The sequence below is a fragment of the Phyllostomus hastatus genome, unplaced genomic scaffold, assembly GCF_019186645.2.
Source record: "Phyllostomus hastatus isolate PE091 unplaced genomic scaffold, TTU_PhHast_1.1 phas_contig_113, whole genome shotgun sequence".
NCBI classification, from domain to species: domain Eukaryota; kingdom Metazoa; phylum Chordata; class Mammalia; order Chiroptera; family Phyllostomidae; genus Phyllostomus; species Phyllostomus hastatus.
This window is the reverse complement of record NW_025333530.1, coordinates 13,677,459-13,695,659: the sequence shown is the minus strand read 5'-3', so window position 1 is coordinate 13,695,659 and position 18,201 is coordinate 13,677,459. Positions and strand designations below refer to the sequence as shown.

The 18,201-nt window shown below is 50.5% G+C and overlaps 1 protein-coding gene across 1 annotated transcript in view; it reads left to right on the top strand.

The window, feature by feature from the left end:
• DSCAML1 (DS cell adhesion molecule like 1) overlaps positions 1 to 18,201 on the top strand; it is a 347,817-nt gene that overhangs the window by 259,390 nt on the left and 70,226 nt on the right. Inside the window, exons 6-11 of the mRNA XM_045838761.1 lie at positions 1,402 to 1,677; positions 2,940 to 3,236; positions 4,902 to 5,174; positions 14,319 to 14,597; positions 15,008 to 15,127; positions 15,941 to 16,117. Coding sequence (XP_045694717.1) covers positions 1,402 to 1,677; positions 2,940 to 3,236; positions 4,902 to 5,174; positions 14,319 to 14,597; positions 15,008 to 15,127; positions 15,941 to 16,117 — 1,422 coding nt within the window. The remainder of the gene's footprint in view (positions 1 to 1,401; positions 1,678 to 2,939; positions 3,237 to 4,901; positions 5,175 to 14,318; positions 14,598 to 15,007; positions 15,128 to 15,940; positions 16,118 to 18,201) is intronic.

Sequence of the window (18,201 nt, the reverse complement as noted above, 5' to 3'; positions counted from 1 at the left end):
GCCCCTCTCTGTCAGGTTCATGGAGAAGAAAGCAGTGCTTTTCATTCTTCCCCCACTCCAATTCTTCAACCAAGCCTCCCACCCATCATGACACTGAGCCTAAGCAGGAGCTGTGAGGATAGAGAAGCAGGCTGGCAGAGCCCTGGAGCCCTGGCCGGGACATGCTGCCTGCCTTATTGCACATTGACATTTCCTAGGCTGCAGACAGAGGCTCTGGGAGTGAGTAGGGAGAGCTGAGCATGAGCAGACTCACATGTGCTTTGCTTACACCCACCCAGATGGGCCTGCAGTCCCCCATCTCCTGTAGGCTGCCTCATTTGGGGGCTCAGGCTGTTGCGGACTTCAGCCTCTCTTCTAGAACCCCAAGTGCATGGAGATCAGGGGAGAGAGGCCAATGTGGGCCTGGTAACCGGGCAGCCAGTGAGACAATCAATAAACACGACTCAGGTAAGTGGTAGGGAAGTAAAGATAAGAGATACTTCCCTGCTCTCAAGTGGCTCACAGTCTAGAGAGAGAGATAGACACAAAGAAGTGATTACAGCCCACGTGCTTACCATGGTGTTAGTTATACCCAGGGAGGCGCAGAAGAGGGATCCTTAACCCAGCCTAAGAGGGGAGTAGTGTCCAGGAAGGCTACCTGGAAGACATGGCACCTCAGCTCATTATGGAGGATGAGTAGAAATTAGATAAAGGAGGCAAGGAAGACTCTAGGCAGAGGCCCTGGAGCAGGAAGTAGCCTAAGGTGTGGGCAGGCTGCTGCTCTAGGGACTGTGTTCCTGAGAAGAGGGGCCAAGTCCCCTTGAATGCTATGCTGAGTTACTGGGTGCTGCAGAAGTTCTGAGCAGGGTGGTGGCCTGCTGTGGCCTGGAGGATGGGTCAGGGGGCAGGTGCAGAGAGGAGAGTCTACTGCCTGGGTTCCAGTTGGGAGCTGAGGTCTGTAGCAGGGCAGTATTGGGGGTTGGAGAGCAGAAGTCAGACCTGCTGAAGGCAGTGGCTAGTTATCTGTATGGGTACGAGCGGCTGAGCTAAGGGGCTCTTTCTGGTATCTGGGGTGGGTAACAGGAAGGATGATGAGCTAGTCAAGCTCCCTCTAGCTTCACAGCCCCACCTGAGCAAAAAGACATACATCAAGAAAGCACAGACCCTCAGAACAAGAGGTGCAGAGATATGTCTTGGCCTGACCCTGCCATTTGAACAGATGAGTAAACTGAGGCTTAGAAAGAGGAATTTACCACTCCCAGTCCCCCCTCCCCAACAAGTAGTCTGGAAACAGAACTAGGGCCTCCTGACTCCTAGGGCCTTTTATGATCATAGCATACCTCTAACCATACTCACCCACCTAAGCTCTTTTTCTTTTCTTTTTCTCTTTGGTTGCCTTCAACTCTCCCTGGCCTGGCCCAGACCCCCTTCATGTGACCCTGACACCAAAGAAGCTGAAGACTGGCATTGGCAGCACAGTCATCCTGTCCTGCACCCTGATGGGCTCCCCAGAGTTCACCATCCGCTGGTACCGCAACACCGAGCTGGTGCTGCCCGATGAAGCTGTCTCCATCCGTGGGCTCAGCAATGAGACCCTGCTCATCACCTCGGCCCAGAAGAGCCACTCCGGGGCCTACCAGTGCTTTGCTACCCGCAAGGCCCAGACCGCCCAGGACTTCGCCATCATCGTGCTTGAGGGTGAGTTGGGGTGGTTTCAGGACTCAAAGCCCTGCCAGGAGGTGCCTGATCGGTGCCCCGCTCCCATCCTTCTTACACACTCAGCAGATGCCTGTCTTTATTTAATCCTGGCAAGATACTTTTGAAAATGTTACCTACTTTGGAGTTGGGGAAAGTGAGGTAATGGTCCTTTACCCAGGGCCTGTTCAGACCAGGGACATGGAAAATGAGACCAGTGGGAAGGACAGGGAGCGGAGTGGGAGGGACCCCCAGAAATGGAAGGCACAGGGAAAGGGGCAGATGAGGGGCCAAGGCAGTGACCTGGTAAGCAGTCCCAGGCTCCTCCAGGCAGCAGGCTCTCCACAAGTTTTAGATAAGGGTCTCCCCAGAAATAGGCTGGTAGGCTGGCAGAATGTTGGATTATCATCAGCATTTTGGTATGAAATGTGAATGTGTGTAGAGTATGTGTTATATTTGTCTTACTTTCTTTTTTTTTATGTTTGTTTTTAAATTACCTAATACCTGCTTTAATCCTTTACAAAAACCCTGTATGAAAGGATGGCCAGGGCCAACAATCAGTTCCATGGAGGAAGCTGAGGCACCGGGGTTAATTGTCCTGGGCAAGGTTACTCGCTCAGCCAAGACTACGGCCCAGATACAGACTCCCACCACCACGACCTCTGGGCAGCGTGCATTTTAAGCCTCAACTTCAGACTTTTTGCTGAAGCACCATAATCCCCTCCACCCCATCCCACCCATACTCCTGCCAGAATGAGAACTGGAGTCAGAGAGCACAGGCCCTGCCTGGTCAGGTTCTGGTTCCTGCACAGTTAACCTCTGGTCCTCTGCATCTTTATTAATAAAGGGAGGAGAAAGAGGTGGAAAAGAGAAAGTTGAGAGAAGATACATTTTATGTGCTAAGCATCTTTAATACATTAATTCAATTAATCCTCACAGAATCAGTATGAGGAATTTATAGCATTATCTCCATTATCACCATCCTCTGTGGATAAGAGATGGAAAGACACAAGAGGTTAAGTAACCTGCCCAAAGACACAGCTGAAATGGTTGAGGGAGAATTCAAACCCAGGAGTCTTAATTCACACACAATAGTAATTGGCACCTGACAGGGTTTCGTGGCTAGTGCATGAATTGATGTACATGAAAGTTCTTTATATTATTATGACTGCTGCTTTCCCTCCTCCCCCTGTGGGGTGGGTAGCCTGGTGGGATGATCACTCAGTGGCTCAGTGGCTCTGAAGGGGGCTCCTCACTCCCTACAGATGGCACGCCCCGCATCGTCTCCTCCTTCAGCGAAAAGGTGGTCAATCCTGGGGAGCAGTTCTCACTGATGTGTGCAGCCAAGGGCGCCCCACCCCCCACTGTCACCTGGGCCTTGGACGACGAGCCCATCGTGCGGGATGGGAGCCACCGTACCAACCAGTACACCATGTCCGACGGCACCACCATCAGCCACATGAACGTCACAGGCCCCCAGATCCGAGACGGGGGCGTTTACCGGTGCACCGCGCGGAACTCGGTGGGCAGTGCTGAATATCAGGCGCGAATAAACGTAAGAGGTGCCTGTCTACATTTAAATATCAGAATAGGCTTTTGAGTTCCTTTGCCATTTCTGTAGTTATCATTATTCTTGTGGTGCTTGGTACTTAGTATTAATTGTTATTTTGGTTTTAGTAGAGGTCTCTTTCTTCTTTCTCCCCCTTTTCCCCTCCCCCCTACAGCCCCATCATCCATTCGTGTGTGTGCGCGTGCGCACGCGCACGCCTGTGTCTGGTAGACTTCACTGCTTTGGCATTCCCACCCCCTCCTCTTCCCCTTTCTCCTGTCCTGCAATCTGACCTGACTCCTCCACCACTCCTCCATTAAATCTCTCTGGTCCCAGGTACACAAAGTACCCTGCTAACATTCACCAGCCCAACCAGGACCTTGCAAGGATAGGACAGGAAAGGAGTAGTGAGATGAGGCTTGGCCTTTGATAGGGGTATCCACCAAAGCTGTGTTTCCAGTGTACTTCCTCTGAGTCATCCCCCAAATGCTCCAGGAGGTTTAAGCAGCAGGAGTAATAGCATCATCTTCTCCCAATCCTCATTCCTCCTCCTTATCATCTCCCCCAAAGGCTCAAGCCATGAAGATTAAGAGGCTCAGGCTGGGTGGGGTTACCCTAAGACAGACAGCCCCAAGGGAAGGAGTCCTCAGATGATCATTCCCAGGTCTTAGTTCTCCAAGTCACTGTGATGAGGACAGTCTCCTCCAAAGCTCTTTGCAGCCCTGTGGAGTCAGATTGGTCCTCATGTGACCCTACCAGTGACCCCTGACCCAAGGGCACATGAGGACCAAGAGAAGAGAGGAGGGGTAATGGAACAGGGGTGCTGGTGGATGCCATCGGGCAGGGACATGGAGAGGGGATTCATGCTCAATTCACCTGTGCTGGACAGGTCTCTAACCGCATATGAAAACTATACCCTACATTTGGCCATCCTCCCACCCTCTCCTCTGAACCCTGGGAGAATCCCTGGTTCAGTTGCTCATCTCCTGGGTGCAGAACCTGATGGCCTCCAGCACTACCCTACAGGGTGGCCTCTGAGCCCCTTTACAATCTCACATTACCATCTGCCCAGATCACCCAGCTGATGGCATCCCCTCCCCTCTTTTTAGCTCCTTCACAGGGGCCGACAAAACACATGTACCTTTTGAAAGAAAATTATCAGTTCATCCAATGAAGACCTTCCTATTGTCCTTTAAATATTTAATACATATAAGATCCTTTTGGTACAAGACCATCATGAGCACATTGAATGAAAACAACAAAATCTCCATATTTCCATTTTAACCCCCAAAATCTTAATATCCTCATAAGTGAGAATTTGCCCTCCCAAATTCCATCACTGCTTGGCGAGGCTACAGTTTGGTCATGTACTCCTTGGCATCAGGGGAATGGATGCTTGCCCTAGGCATGAATGGAACGCATGTCTGTTTGCAACTAATTGAAGCCAGAAACAGAGAGTACTGGAGAGACCACAGGTGTCCCCAGTTCCAGCCTCTGCCTTTAGACTTGTAATAAGGGCTGCCCTCCTTCTCCGTCCCCACCCCCAGCTGAATTTCCACCCCCTGCTAGTTTCAAAGGCCAAGCAACTGAGAAGAGCATCACAGGGCAGGGCCTGGCTGTCCCTGGCTAACCGCACCACTTGCCCCTCCTTTCTTCCTCCCCCTGGACTCCGGCCCAGGACCCCCCAGCATCCGGGCAATGAGGAACATCACAGCAGTCGCAGGGCGGGACACCCTTATCAACTGCAGGGTCATTGGCTACCCCTACTATTCCATCAAATGGTACAAGGATGCCCTGCTGCTGCCTGACAACCATCGCCAGGTGGTGTTCGAGAACGGGACCCTCAAGCTGACTGATGTGCAGAAAGGCATGGATGAGGGGGAGTACCTGTGCAGCGTTCTCATCCAGCCCCAGCTCTCCATCAGCCAGAGTGTCCACGTGGCCGTCAAAGGTAGGAATCCCCCAGAACCAGTGTGGCCAGTCACCCAGGACTGTGGGTTCTTCTCCAGCCAGCTTCTAGGCAGCAGCAGGACACCCTGAGTGAGTGGAAAGTCAAGGAGGAGAGGGCCTCCACATGGCATTTGAGAGAAAAGCAGCAGGGTGGAAGACTGTGGGTACACAAGGCCATGAGTACCCCCACATTCTGGTTTACTCCATGGGCCACAGGACAAGGCAGCACTGCACCCGGGAGTATGAGGGGCCAATGACACACAAAAAGGATCTGGGGAAAGAGGCCCAGGACAGAGATGGCAGGCTATATAGGTCCCCTGATGCAGCATGGAGCCACTGAGAACTCAGGAGGGGCTCACCAGAGACCAACAAGAGGAAGTGATGGGTAGGAACCAAGAGGGTACAAGCAGCAGGAGGTTGGGTGGAGGGAGCATACGCTGTGTGCTCTGACTCCCTTCTGGAGTAGAGATTGCCTGGCTCAGGCTGTTTTGACAGGAATGGCAAGGACCTTCCAACTGCTAATGCTGCTTGAGGCCTGGAAAGCACCTCCTGGTGCCTAAAAATCTCCCTCTCCCCAGGCCCTTCATGCTCCCCTGAGTGAGGTCTGTGTTCTGTGCAGGGGCACTTAGCACCATTTCTGGTACAGGAGAGCCATTCAGTAAGTGTCTGTGTATTAAGTGAATGAATGAATATAAATGAGCAAATAATGAATGCATGAGTAAATGATGGATATCCCTTTGGTTCTGGGGCTGTGCAGGTATATGAAACTCCCTTCCAAATGCATTCTTTGAAACTGGCAGGCCAGGAGACTGTCTAGGCAATGGGTGAAAGCAGAGTGGTCTGGTTGCTCTGGGGCAGAATGGGGAGGTATGACCTATAGGCCTGACTGAGATGAGGTCAATACAAGCCAGATAGCTTCTGTCTAACCCAGAAGGACCCAGAGCCAGGAAGCGCCAGCTAGAAGGAAGCACTTTCTAGCTCAGGAATGAAGAAGGAGCTCTGGGAACACCAGAAAAAGAGTCAAGAAGAGAGACAGGGTCCATGAAAATTCTGAGAAGAGTCCATGAGAACATCCGCACATCTGTGTCAGCCCAGGGCAGTGAGGAGGAAAGGCTGGGACAACATAAACCAGAAGTAAGCTAGCTTGGGCCCTGGGCCCCATGGAAAGGAAGAAAAAGCAGAGGGGTCTGGGCCCAGAAAAGATCCTTGACACCAGAGGAAGGCCCCAGAGGTAGGCCCCAGAGGGTCCAAAAGTCCTGAAGCTGGGTTGAATGAAGGCCTTGTAGACAGAAAGAAGGAAGTCTGGGAGAAGGATGAGTGGGGAGACAGATCCTGCCTTTGGTTTGGGCCTGTTCAAGCCTATAGTGATGATGGGACATCCAGGTGGAAATGTCTGGGGACATCAGGCAAAACTGAACAGTAGCAGCAAAAGGCATGGTCAGTACTTTTCTCTTTTGTCCTTGTCACCCAGTTCACCCTCATTGCCACACAGGAGCCATGTCACATGCCTCCTTGTGTACCCAGCACCTGTCATAGTGCTAGACAGTGAGTGTTTCTTGAACTAAAATTGAGACAGCAGTCTGGGTTGGATGACTTTCTGGGAAGCCTCACATCGATCCCTGTGAACTGGGGGGATCTGTGGCTATCTCAGGCCTGGGGAGAAGAGAGGAGTCCCATACAGTATCTGCCTTCCTGTTTCCCAGCTGCTGCACCCCAGCCAAGCTGAGGCCCATTCTGTCTACTTCCTCAGCCTACTGCCTCTGCCCAGACCAGGGTCCTTGTGCTGGCAGAACCTCCAATCCCCAGGCCATATCCCAATTTGGTGGCCTTGGAATACAGTGTAGCCTGTCTCCCCCTTCCCTGCATCATGGACTTCCTGTATCCATTTCCATTACAAGCAGTAGACCAAGAGTTTACAGTGCAAATATCACATATTAAAACATCTAACCTTTGCTGTACTCCATTAGACCACCTGCACCATGTGGCTGGGATTGTTGGCTCAAAACAAACAAACAAACAAACAAACAAACAAACAAAACACCCACAGGGCTCCAGTGAGCCTTGAAGTATGCAGAACATCCTGAAAGCTGCTTCTTCTCATCAATTATTCATCCCCATTCAGGGAGCGATCAGTCCTAATGAATTGAATCTGATGCATTCCATCTCAGTGACTCACTGGGCCTGTTGTGATTGTGCTGTGCTGAGTGACAGTGTCTCCCCAGCCCAGGAAGGGTGTGTGTGTGTCTGGATGCATGTGTATGCACACACACGTGCATATTATCCTAGAGGGCAAAGCCCATGCACCAGCACTGAGCACAAGCTTGGCATTCTTAAAGCAGTGATGTGTGTGTATGCAGTATACCAGCCTATGTGCACACATTCCCTCTTCCCCACCTTCCATGCCTGAAAATTCAACCCTAACAGGATTTTCATCTTTGTCCTCTCCAGACCAAGAAGTAGCATTTGTATGAGGAGCTCTGAGGATCCTGTGGCCCTGCCACTCTGAAAGCTCAGGTTCCTATTCCCTCCTCTTTTCCCTACTCTCTCTCTCCACCTCATTAGAATACATTTGTGCAAAGAGCCTATCAGAGCTGACTATGAACACACTGCCTGATTAGATGATGTGCTGTTCAAGAATCACTCAAGGAGGAGGGGGAAGGAGGTGCTCTGGGTGTGAAAAGGGTTTCTGACTCTGAGGTAGAAATGGGCCCATGGGCAGCACTCTGGACCCCACTCCTACTGCCTGGCTGGGACATGCATCCCACCCAGAGGATTAGAGCAGAGACCCAGAGTGTAGGAAGGGCAAGGTGCAGATGGGGCAGGACACTCAAAGCTGGAGACCAATTGGACAGGCCCCCACCACCTCTCTGTGGTATCAAGGGCTATGGGAAGGGTGGGGAAAAAACCCATGCTGCTCCATAAGCTGTAAAAACAACTGCTGACTCCATTCCTTCTGGGACTGCTTGTGTTCTGATGAAATTTTTTAAACACTGAGCTAAGAGTAGGACACACCAAATTTGCATGCACATTAGATGTACACACATGTGCAGAAACCTCTGTGCATGAGTACAATGCATGTGCACTATGGTACACAGTATTGGTACATGCAACAAATATGCACACATTAACCTACCCACACTTGCTCATGTACGTACATTATACGTGCTGGCAGTTACATATACACAAATATTTCCTCTGTCAATATCCTTCTGCAAGGCAGCTGCAAATGATGCCATATGAAATATTGCCCAGGTGAGCCAGCTATGGCCCAGCAGTGTGGAAGGGACGAGGGGAGAGAAGGCAAAGATGCTTCAAGGGCTTCCCAGGCTTTGGCATATAATACTGACTGGTTGGGGAGAGCCAGGCTGCAGAGAATGCAAGTGCTTGTCTCTGAGCATCCTAAGAGATCCTTGGCAGGATGCTAAGAGGCCAGCACATGGATCCAACCTAGATTTGGTGTCTTTAGGGTCCCCTGTAGCTGAAAAAGGAGGTAGTATAAAGGCATCTCTGAGCACACAGGCAGAATGTTTAATTAACTAAGGAGGCAGGGCTGCCGCTGGTGTTCCCTGTCCTTGGCTCAGTGAGGGAACATCTTCATCCCCACATGTGAGTCTCTTGGGGCCTCTGAAGCCAAAACAAAGGCATGAGATACTTTCTGCCCATGCTCAACAAGTCCAGGACCAGGAGAGAGTGCCAAGTCCCTGTGGAGCAAATGGAAAAGAGGACACACTCACATTCACAGACACTTATTTCCAATGCCCATACTCCCCCCAAACTCCTTCTTCCCTCATTGCTCAAACCAGTCCTTGCCATGTGCTTGGAGCCTTTGAAGAAGCCCCCCTGCCACCCTAGTAAATGGGTTTCTGTGAGCATAGGGCTTAAGCCAGCCACCTGACTGAATGCTTCTTCTTGGCAGAGGTGGAGGTTTGGAAGGAACCCCCCACAAATCCATGGGAAGGTGGCACATCAGGTTCCACAGGGGTAGATTACCCAATTGTACTGGGAGAGGGGACACCAAAGAAGCTGCTGCCAACAGCCCTATTCCTCAGCAGGAACATAGATAGGGACAAGCTTCCTCCTTATTGAACAGACAAGGCTTAAGATGATGATGGTGGTCATGATGAAGAAGCAGCAGCCATTTATTCATTCAGTGACATTTACTGTGCACCCACTTTGAGGTCCTGTGCTGTGAATACAGCAGTGCTCAAGACAGACAAAAATCCCTGCCCTTGAGGAACTCCCATTCTGGTGGGAAATGGATAGCACACAATATATGAAGACGCTATCCCCTGCCAAACAGGGAGTGGAAATGAGAGTGCCAAGGGGAGGAAGGAGTGGTCTGCAGTTTTAAATAGGTGGCCAGGGTAGTCCTTCTTACCTTGTCCCCTTCCTGAGAAGGGGGTTGTGTAACAAAAACTGAAGTTATTATTCCTAAAATACTAGATTTGTTACAAATGGAAATCAGCCTCAGGGCTTTAGAGATTACTTCCTCCAGCTTCCCCACTTTGCAGATGAGGTAGCCAAGGCTCTGGAGTAGAGGCAGGGTGGGGTGAGGAGGCCACTTGCCCATGCTCACCTGCAGAGACAGCAGAGACTGGAACCCAGATGTCCTGGTTCCCAGGCATGGCTCCTTCCCCATCTCCATGCTACAGAGGCAAAGAAGCTTCCCTTCCCCCAGGGCCCATTTTCTGCCAAACAGGTGCAGTAAATAAAAAGGCTCAGTTTCAAAGAGAGATGAAAGACACCATTATGGACTGGGCTGGTGGTCAGCAAGCCCTCCTCTGCAAAACACTCCCAAACAAGTAGCCCTAAAGTCTTTATGGTGGCCGGACACCCCATGGACCACTTCAATTGCTATATCCTCTTGGCCTCTTCACCATTCCAGCACCTTATTCTGACTCTGCCTACCTCAAGGTGGACTGAGTTGCCCCTCACAAAGATGACTCAGAGCAGGGCTTCTCGAGAGAAGTTCCTGGGTGACGTGGCACTCGTGCCCCTACATTCAAGCTGTGTGCTGGGAAAATGCTGGCACTGAGTGTGGGAGGGGAGCCCCTGTGGGCTGCAGTCAGCACTGAAGGGGCCCCTGGTCATCACCACAACGGAGGTGGGCAGAGCCCCCAGCTGCTGAGGATGCTTTCCCGGGGTGGACATGGACACATGCACATTCAACTAGCCCGAGCCCACCTCTGAGCACTAGGGAAGATGCTGTTGACTCACAGATCAGAAAGTAACCCCACACCCAGACAGCTGCCAGTGTACCCATCTCAGAGCCCCACACCCTGCTTCTTAGTCCACCCACTCAGCATTCCTCCTAGTAGTCAGGGAGCCAGTTAAGACACCAGGATCCCTGTGCTTTCTTTTCCCTCCAGGCTTGTGCCCACAGTTATAGGGTTATCAGAATGATATCCTAGAGGTGAAGAATTCTGTGAGCAGCTCTGGCCCTTAGCATTCCAACCAAAGGATTCCTAAGGGAACCCATCACCCACAGCATCACACCTGCTCATTAACCCACAGCAGGGGTAAAGGGTAGAGGGAAGTCAGTAGCCTGCCTTGGACCTCTAAGTTGTCTGATCCTCTGCCTTCCACAGGTCAGTAGAGAGCTCTAAAGCCTAAAGAGCTCTGGCCTGCCTAAGTGAATGTCTAACCCCCCTGGATAGATATTAACAACTCTCCTGCGGTGGTCTGTCAAACAGTTATCAATGTTACACTTGGAAACCAGAGGAAAATGACAGGCCTCTACCTCTTACTTAGCTCAGTCTTACCCCTCTCTCATATATATATATGAATCATATACTATCATATGAATCATGATATATATGTATGTATATATATATAGATATATAAATAGATAGATAGATAGATAATGTATATATTCTTTAACTCTCAGTCCAAATGCCACCTCCTCCATGAAGCTGCTGTCACCCAACTAGATGATACTTTGCTGTGAGTTCACTGTCTTTATATTCAGATGGTTCTTGTCCAATAACCACTGAGGGAAATACCTGCCCTTCCCTAGAAAATAATAAGCTCCTGGAGGTTTTGTCTATATTTTAAGCATGTTCCTACTTCCCCAAGTCTACACGGAGCATAATGCCTTCACAGAGCAGGCATTTCATAAATATTAGATGAATTAGTTAATGAATTAACCTGCTTTGGTAACTTGTTCCATTATCTAAATCCCTTCTCACTGAGAAACAGTTTTCCTCTTGTCTGAGCTAAATCTTCCTGCCTAATTTCTATCTATCACTCTCTGTTTGCTGTGTCCTCAGTGGAAATGTTCACTTAACCATCCTTCCCAGGGAAAGCCCTGCAGAGTTGGCAACTTTTGGGCAGAGCCTCCCAGCTCCTTACTTTGCCCACACACTTCTTTGGCAGCCCCTCCTCACTGCTATAACTCTCCCCTTGTCCATAGGGCTCTTAAATCAAAGAAGGCAGCTGTGGGGCCTAGCACAGCAAGGGCCTAACACGTAGGAAGGACCAGGAGAGAAGCTCCCAGCTCCAAAATTCCTGCATAAATACAGCATCTTCAGGAGCAGCATAGAGCCTCCTCTCTTTTTCTGGATGGACCTCCATCCTATGCTCTCACTACCCCTTGCTCACCTCACAGGTAAACATTTAAGATCAACCCAGGAAATGATATATAGACCTATGTTCTTTCATTTACTATATTCACCTGACATTTATTGGACTCTTATAATTTGTCTGCTCAATAAGTCCTACTTACTGCCCTAAAGGAGCTCCCAGACTCCCAGGGAAGGTGGTCACGCAAAAGCTACTTGACTGCCATATGGTGTACACCATGATCAAGGTATGCACCAGGTGCTGCAGGGCTGTGCAGGAGGGGGCCAGGCTTCACAGGAGAGGTGTCATTGGAGCAGGGTCTGAAAGGATGAGGAAGGGTTTTCCAGGAGGCCTGCCAGGCTCTAGCTTTGGACCTTTGCTGGAAGAACTGGACTAAAACTGGTTCTTCTAGGCCTCAGGAAACAAAGTGGATAGCAGATCTGAATCTCTGCAATAATTCCACAAAAAGTCTAAGGAAATCAGAGGCCTAGATTTTTCCTAGGAACCAAAAAAGGGTGGGGGTGGGGCAGACTAGCAGAGCGCAGCAGAGGAATGTCTGAGAAGTCTCAGCAATGGGCATTTGGTCATTACTAGAGTCAGGGTTTCAGAAAAACCTGTCTGGATATCCAGGACCCAGTAAACCACTCAGAATACTAGGGAGGCCCCAACCCAGACAGCAGAGGCAGCCAGAGATTGGAATGGGGAGATCCAGAAAGTCACTAGTCTCAGAAAACCTGGATGGACTTAGGACCTGAATTTGGGTTCAGGTGGATCCCGAATGAGGTGGGTCTAAAGCCAGCCATTGGGCTAGGAGCACATGTGGTAAGAAAGTAAAAGAACAGATGCTCAGCTGTGTTCACCCAGGCACCCCCAGGCAGTGGCTGCGACTTGGGACTGTGGGACAGTGATAGAGCCCCTGGGGCTGGAGTGAAGGGTAAGGTAGGAGATGATGTTGGGTAGGTCAGCAAGGCCTCTGTTGAGGGATATAGCTCTTGTCCCATCATGAAGACAACATCACTCCTAAATTTCACTTCCTCTGGACCTAGAGCCCCTGGTCAAGACCTTTCTCAGGCATCCACAAGGCTGCCAGTGGTTTTACATGTGCACACCTGACCACTCCCCAGGGGCAACAGGCAGGGTCTTAGGCTTGCATAGGAAGCCACCCCTCCTTTTCCCCTCAGGGCCTGTCCCCACTGTGGCCACACTGGTTGGGCCTAGGGAAGAGAGTAACAGGATTCTCAGGAAAGGTGGAGCTGGCCCCTGGAAGAAGGTCAGAGGACTGTGGACAGCCTTGTAATTTAATTATTTGACTGCAGAAAGGAGATGCCATCTACTGTGTATTCATACCTGTTTAGCTAATTGTCTCCTCTATCTTCTCCCCCACTTGCTGGGGAAGTTGTTTCGGCCTAATTGATTTATCATAAAGAGAATGGCTGACACTCTAGCCAGAGCTGAAAAAGGAGAATCCCTCCCACAGCAGCTCAGGCTCCAGACAGGCCCCCCAGGGGCCGAGATGTAGGCAGTAGGGGGAGGGGAGAATAAGCCCAGACTCTGGGGGGAGGGAGACTATGTGGAAGATGCTTAGTCAGATGAGTCTAACCAACCTGTTGTCTTACAAACACCAGGGTCACCTCTCTGCTCTTTCCTGCCATCCAGGGAGAGCTCACTTATGAAACAGAAGGATCTCTGCTCTGGGCATGCTCGAGATACTCTCAGAGGGGCAAGCAGGCAGCATATAGGAGAGAGCTTGGACTTGGAGAACAGACAGATGACAATCACTTCTTATGAGTAGGGTGACCTAGGGCAAATTACTTCTCTGCTCTGAACCTCAGTTTTCGCATCTATAAAGTGGAGACAGTTAAGCTCACAGCACATTATTGGTGGGAAGATCCAGTGAGATGGTGTAGGAGATACAACAATGGATGCATATAGTTCTGGAAGCTTCCACTCACCTGTCCTAATACTTGAGCACAGTGGAAAGGGCTGGGGGTGGGCAATGGGACCTCTGTGGGAACAGGAGGAGACCAGAGCACAGCACCCTGGTTTCAGACCAGCAGCTATGGGGTAAGCATGGGGCAGAGTCTCCGCGCTGTCCTTCCTTTCCTGTCATCTGGGGCACATCATCCGTATCAACCCCAGGTCCCCAAAGAGCTGTGAACTGCATCTCTGGATGCAGACAGTTGGCACAGGGGTGCTGAGGAATGACAGGGAAATTAGGGTGAAAGCTAAGCAGTCAGATAAGAGTCAAGAAGCACCTGCAGTATCATCATTCAAGTTCCAGAACAAGTCTGAAGGTCGGGATTAATGCAGGCCAACCAAGGCCTTGAACAAAGACAGCAGGTCCAGGGCTGGGGAGATGCGGGCAAAAGAGGGATAGGAGTCGGGGAACAATGGTAGGGCACCCCAAGAGATTCTACGTATAGAAGAAAACAAGGCATCTGTGCCCCAGAGGAACTCTGCTCACAGCCCATGATGGGGTCAGGAGGAGCCCAAGGGTGAGGCAGGTGAGGCAGGTGAGACAGTACTGCTGGCCAGGCTGGGAAAAATAGGGGGCCTGACAGAAGCACTCCCCTTGCCTTCCCAGTGCCCCCTCTGATCCAGCCCTTTGAGTTCCCACCTGCCTCCATTGGACAGCTGCTCTACATCCCCTGTGTGGTATCCTCGGGAGACATGCCCATTCGCATCACCTGGAGGAAGGATGGACAGGTGATCATCTCAGGCTCTGGCGTGACCATCGAGAGCAAGGAGTTCATGAGCTCCCTGCAGATCTCCAGCGTCTCCCTCAAGCACAATGGCAACTACACATGCATCGCCAGCAATGCAGCAGCCACTGTAAGCCGAGAGCGCCAGCTCATCGTACGTGGTGAGTAGATGCAAGCGAGTAGTGGGGCAGAGAGAGTCCAGCTCTGAATACTGCTAAAAGTCTCTAGGTTTCAGGTTTGAATCACAGGCTTATGGCAGGTTGGCTCTGTTAGGTGCCTTAAAGATCAAGAGGTTCAAAACTGCTCACTTTCCAGGCCAGGAAACTGAGACCTAGTGAGAGGGAGACACTCACTCATTTAGTCACTGGCACAACAGAATTGGAACTCAGAACTCTGAACTCCCAATCCAGCCACTCAGAAAGAGCTCCCAGCATCTCTGGTTTGGGAGCTTCCAGGCCCCAGCTTTAGAAGTGTCCAGAAGAAACTGACTTTGAATGAAAAGTTCTCGGAGCCCAGAAGACCTATCAGAGACTGAGATGCTCTATTTCTCCCACCTGCCCTCTGTCTGCAGTGCCCCCTCGATTCGTGGTGCAGCCCAACAACCAGGATGGCATCTATGGCAAAGCTGGAGTGCTCAACTGCTCAGTGGATGGCTATCCCCCACCCAAGGTCATGTGGAAGCATGCCAAGGGTAAGACCCTGGTCACCTAGCAGCTCTGAGTAGCCAGGGATAGGGAAGGAATGATGCTGATGAGACCCGGGCCAGGGTCTCTACACAGAACCCCTAGCCCTGGGTGGGAACCCTTGGTTCTGAGCTTCAGGGGGACCTAGGCTATACGTGATCTGGAGGTCATCCTAGGGCTCCGCTGTGGTCTGTGGACCAGGACAGCTCTCATGCTGACTCCAAATTCTCTTTGTCCCCACAGATTGACCTCTCCCCTTCCCCTCCAGCCCTAGAACTTGGTGTACTCTATTTTCCCCATTCCCACTCTCTACTCTGGGGTCCCCAAGCTTCATCAGCCCCCGCTTCTCACCAGGTATGAGTTTGGTCCTTTTTGGAGCCCAATTTCTTATCTAGACCATGTCCAGGGCTCACATTGGAAGAACGTAGGGGATGCCCAAGGCCCCCCTTGGAGGATGGCTGGCCTTCTGCCCAGGCCTCACTGCCTAAGACCAGAAAACTGCCATTTGAAGGCTTGTCCCTTCACCCATTGCCAAGTGGCCTGAAGACAACTCTCTCTTCCTGCCTGAGGAAATTGCCCCAAAGAAGCTCAGTGCCAAGGTGGTCATTCCAACTCCATCTCCTTACTCAGAGCTGGGGCAGGACCTGCACTCTGTGAGGCTCTTTCCTGTTGCCCAGGAAATAGGAGCTGTGTAGGAATGGTACAAAATAGCCCTAGCTCTGCAAGAGGAAAGTATTGGGGCCATTTGCTGGGACACTGCAGCTCATCCAGCTCACTCTGTGGCCCAGATAGCAGCCTTTCTCACCTCTGTCTTCTTCCAGGAAGTGGGAACCCCCAGCAGTACCACCCAGTGCCCCTCACCGGCCGAATCCAGCTCCTGCCCAACAGCTCACTGCTGATCCGCCATGTCCTGGAAGAGGACATCGGCTACTACCTCTGCCAGGCCAGCAATGGTGTGGGCACCGACATCAGCAAGTCCATGTTCCTCACTGTCAAGAGTGAGTCCTGCCCCTGTGGCCTTCCCACACCCCCAGATCACAAGCCAGGGCCCAGCTCTGCACTCACCCTGCCTCCCCCTTGATTTCCATCATTCGACTTGTTGGAATGATGGAAATCAAGGGGGAGGCAGGAAGTATTCCTAGTCACAGGCGGGCTCGGGACCCTCAGATGGGGGATTCAAAAGCATAGTCATCTAAAGTAATGACCTCACCCTAAATGGTCCCAGCTCAGCCCGCTCTAGCCATGATAAGCTCATGATTTGCTCATAGGACCACATGCCTTCTTATTTACTCCAATTTGTATGTTGACAATTCTATCTGAATAGTCATATCAAAAAATTTATTTCTGTTACTTAATGTATACTTGCTTGTGTATAACCTGTTTGTTGTGACTTAGGAAAGAGGATATCATATACAGCCAGGAGTGTCCAACCTGCAGCTTACAGGCCACATGTAGCTCAGGATGGCTGTGAATGCAGCCCAACACAAGATCGTAAATTTGCTTAAAACATTAAGAGATTTTTTTGTGTGTGATTATGTGTCACAATGTTTTTAATGTGCGGCCCAAGACAACTCTTCTTCTTCCAGTGTGGCCCAGAGACACCAAAAGATTGGACACCCCTGCATAGGAGAAAACCTGAGTTCCAGTTTCAGATCTACCTGAGGGGCTATGTGACTTTATGCAAATCCCTGTACCTCTCTAGGTTCTAGTTTCTTCACTTGTGCTAGCAGTTCATTCCTAGGCCATCCACCCCACAGCACTGGTGTGAATAACATGGAGAAATGGTTGTAGAAAAAGGAAAATGCATCAGAAAAGCCAAAAGAGCAATAAAACTCATTGGTGCTGTATCAGTGGCTTCTAAGTCCTCAGGCATAGAGCTGATCTTGAAGCCCAGACCATTCTACCCCTGAATTCTGCTGTCACAGACACACATTTCTACTGTGTGAATCTATCCCATTATAGTCTTGGGGGTCTTTATAATGGGGCCCCCAGGAACCATGTCATAAGGACAGTGTCCATCTGGCCCTATGTCAAGAAATGTACCACAGGGCATAGAGGACAGTGGTAAGAGCTTAAGTTTTAGAGTTTGACCAACCCCAGTATGAATTTGGATTCCATGTGATCATTACTGTGGCCTTGATGAGTACTCTTGGCCTCTCTATACTTCTTCCTGATATCCAAAAGGAGGGTGATAAGAGTGCCTTACCTGTTATGTTTGTGTCAAGAATGAGTCAGATAACATGGGTAAGGCAACCATTATAGTAACTGACACCCAGTAGGCCAGCAAAGATTTAGCCCCAGTTCTGTTATTCTTAATGATAGTCCCTCCAGGGTACATGTAGGAAAGGCTGCTGAGAGCAGTGCCTGGGGTTGGGCTGCTCAGCATCTCCTTTCTCCTTCTTTGAACAATCATAACTTCTTTATCACTTGCCAAACCCTGTGTTCAGCTCAGCAGCAGACAAGGAAGCCCTGGCAATCTGCGATCAATGCTCAAGGAGCTTGGAGCTGGAATCCCTGCCCTGGGGAGCTACTTCCCTCACACTATCAAAAAGCACTTTGTCCTTAATAATACCAGGCAATCAATCTACATCCCTCAGGCAGGGAGAGCTTTGCTAATTCTGCCTGTGTGAGGCAAGAGGAATAGTAGACACTTCTGGAACCATCCTTGGTAGTTGATCCTTATATTTCCACTGTCAGCAGGAGAAATGAGCCCAAATGCTCAGACTTTTTGGGTGGAGGGCCTCACTATTTTCTCCAAGTTAGGGGATTCCACTCAGCAAGTGTGGCATGGCTTTATGGTACATGGTTTCTCGAGGGAGATGAGGGGACATGGGTGTCAGGCAGCACCATGATCTGGAGATAGGCTGTGTGTGAGGAGATCCAGTTCACATTAAGGTATTCCTGATGTCAAGGGAACTCTCTGGGCCTGAACTTTCCCATTCTGTCCTCACTTTCCAACCCAGGCAGAAGCTATGAAACACTCTGAGGTATTCAGGGAGAGCACATTTTGTGAACACAGGACAGCCTGTGAACATGTGCAATTACATGTGTACACATGCACACACACACTCACAGTGGCATT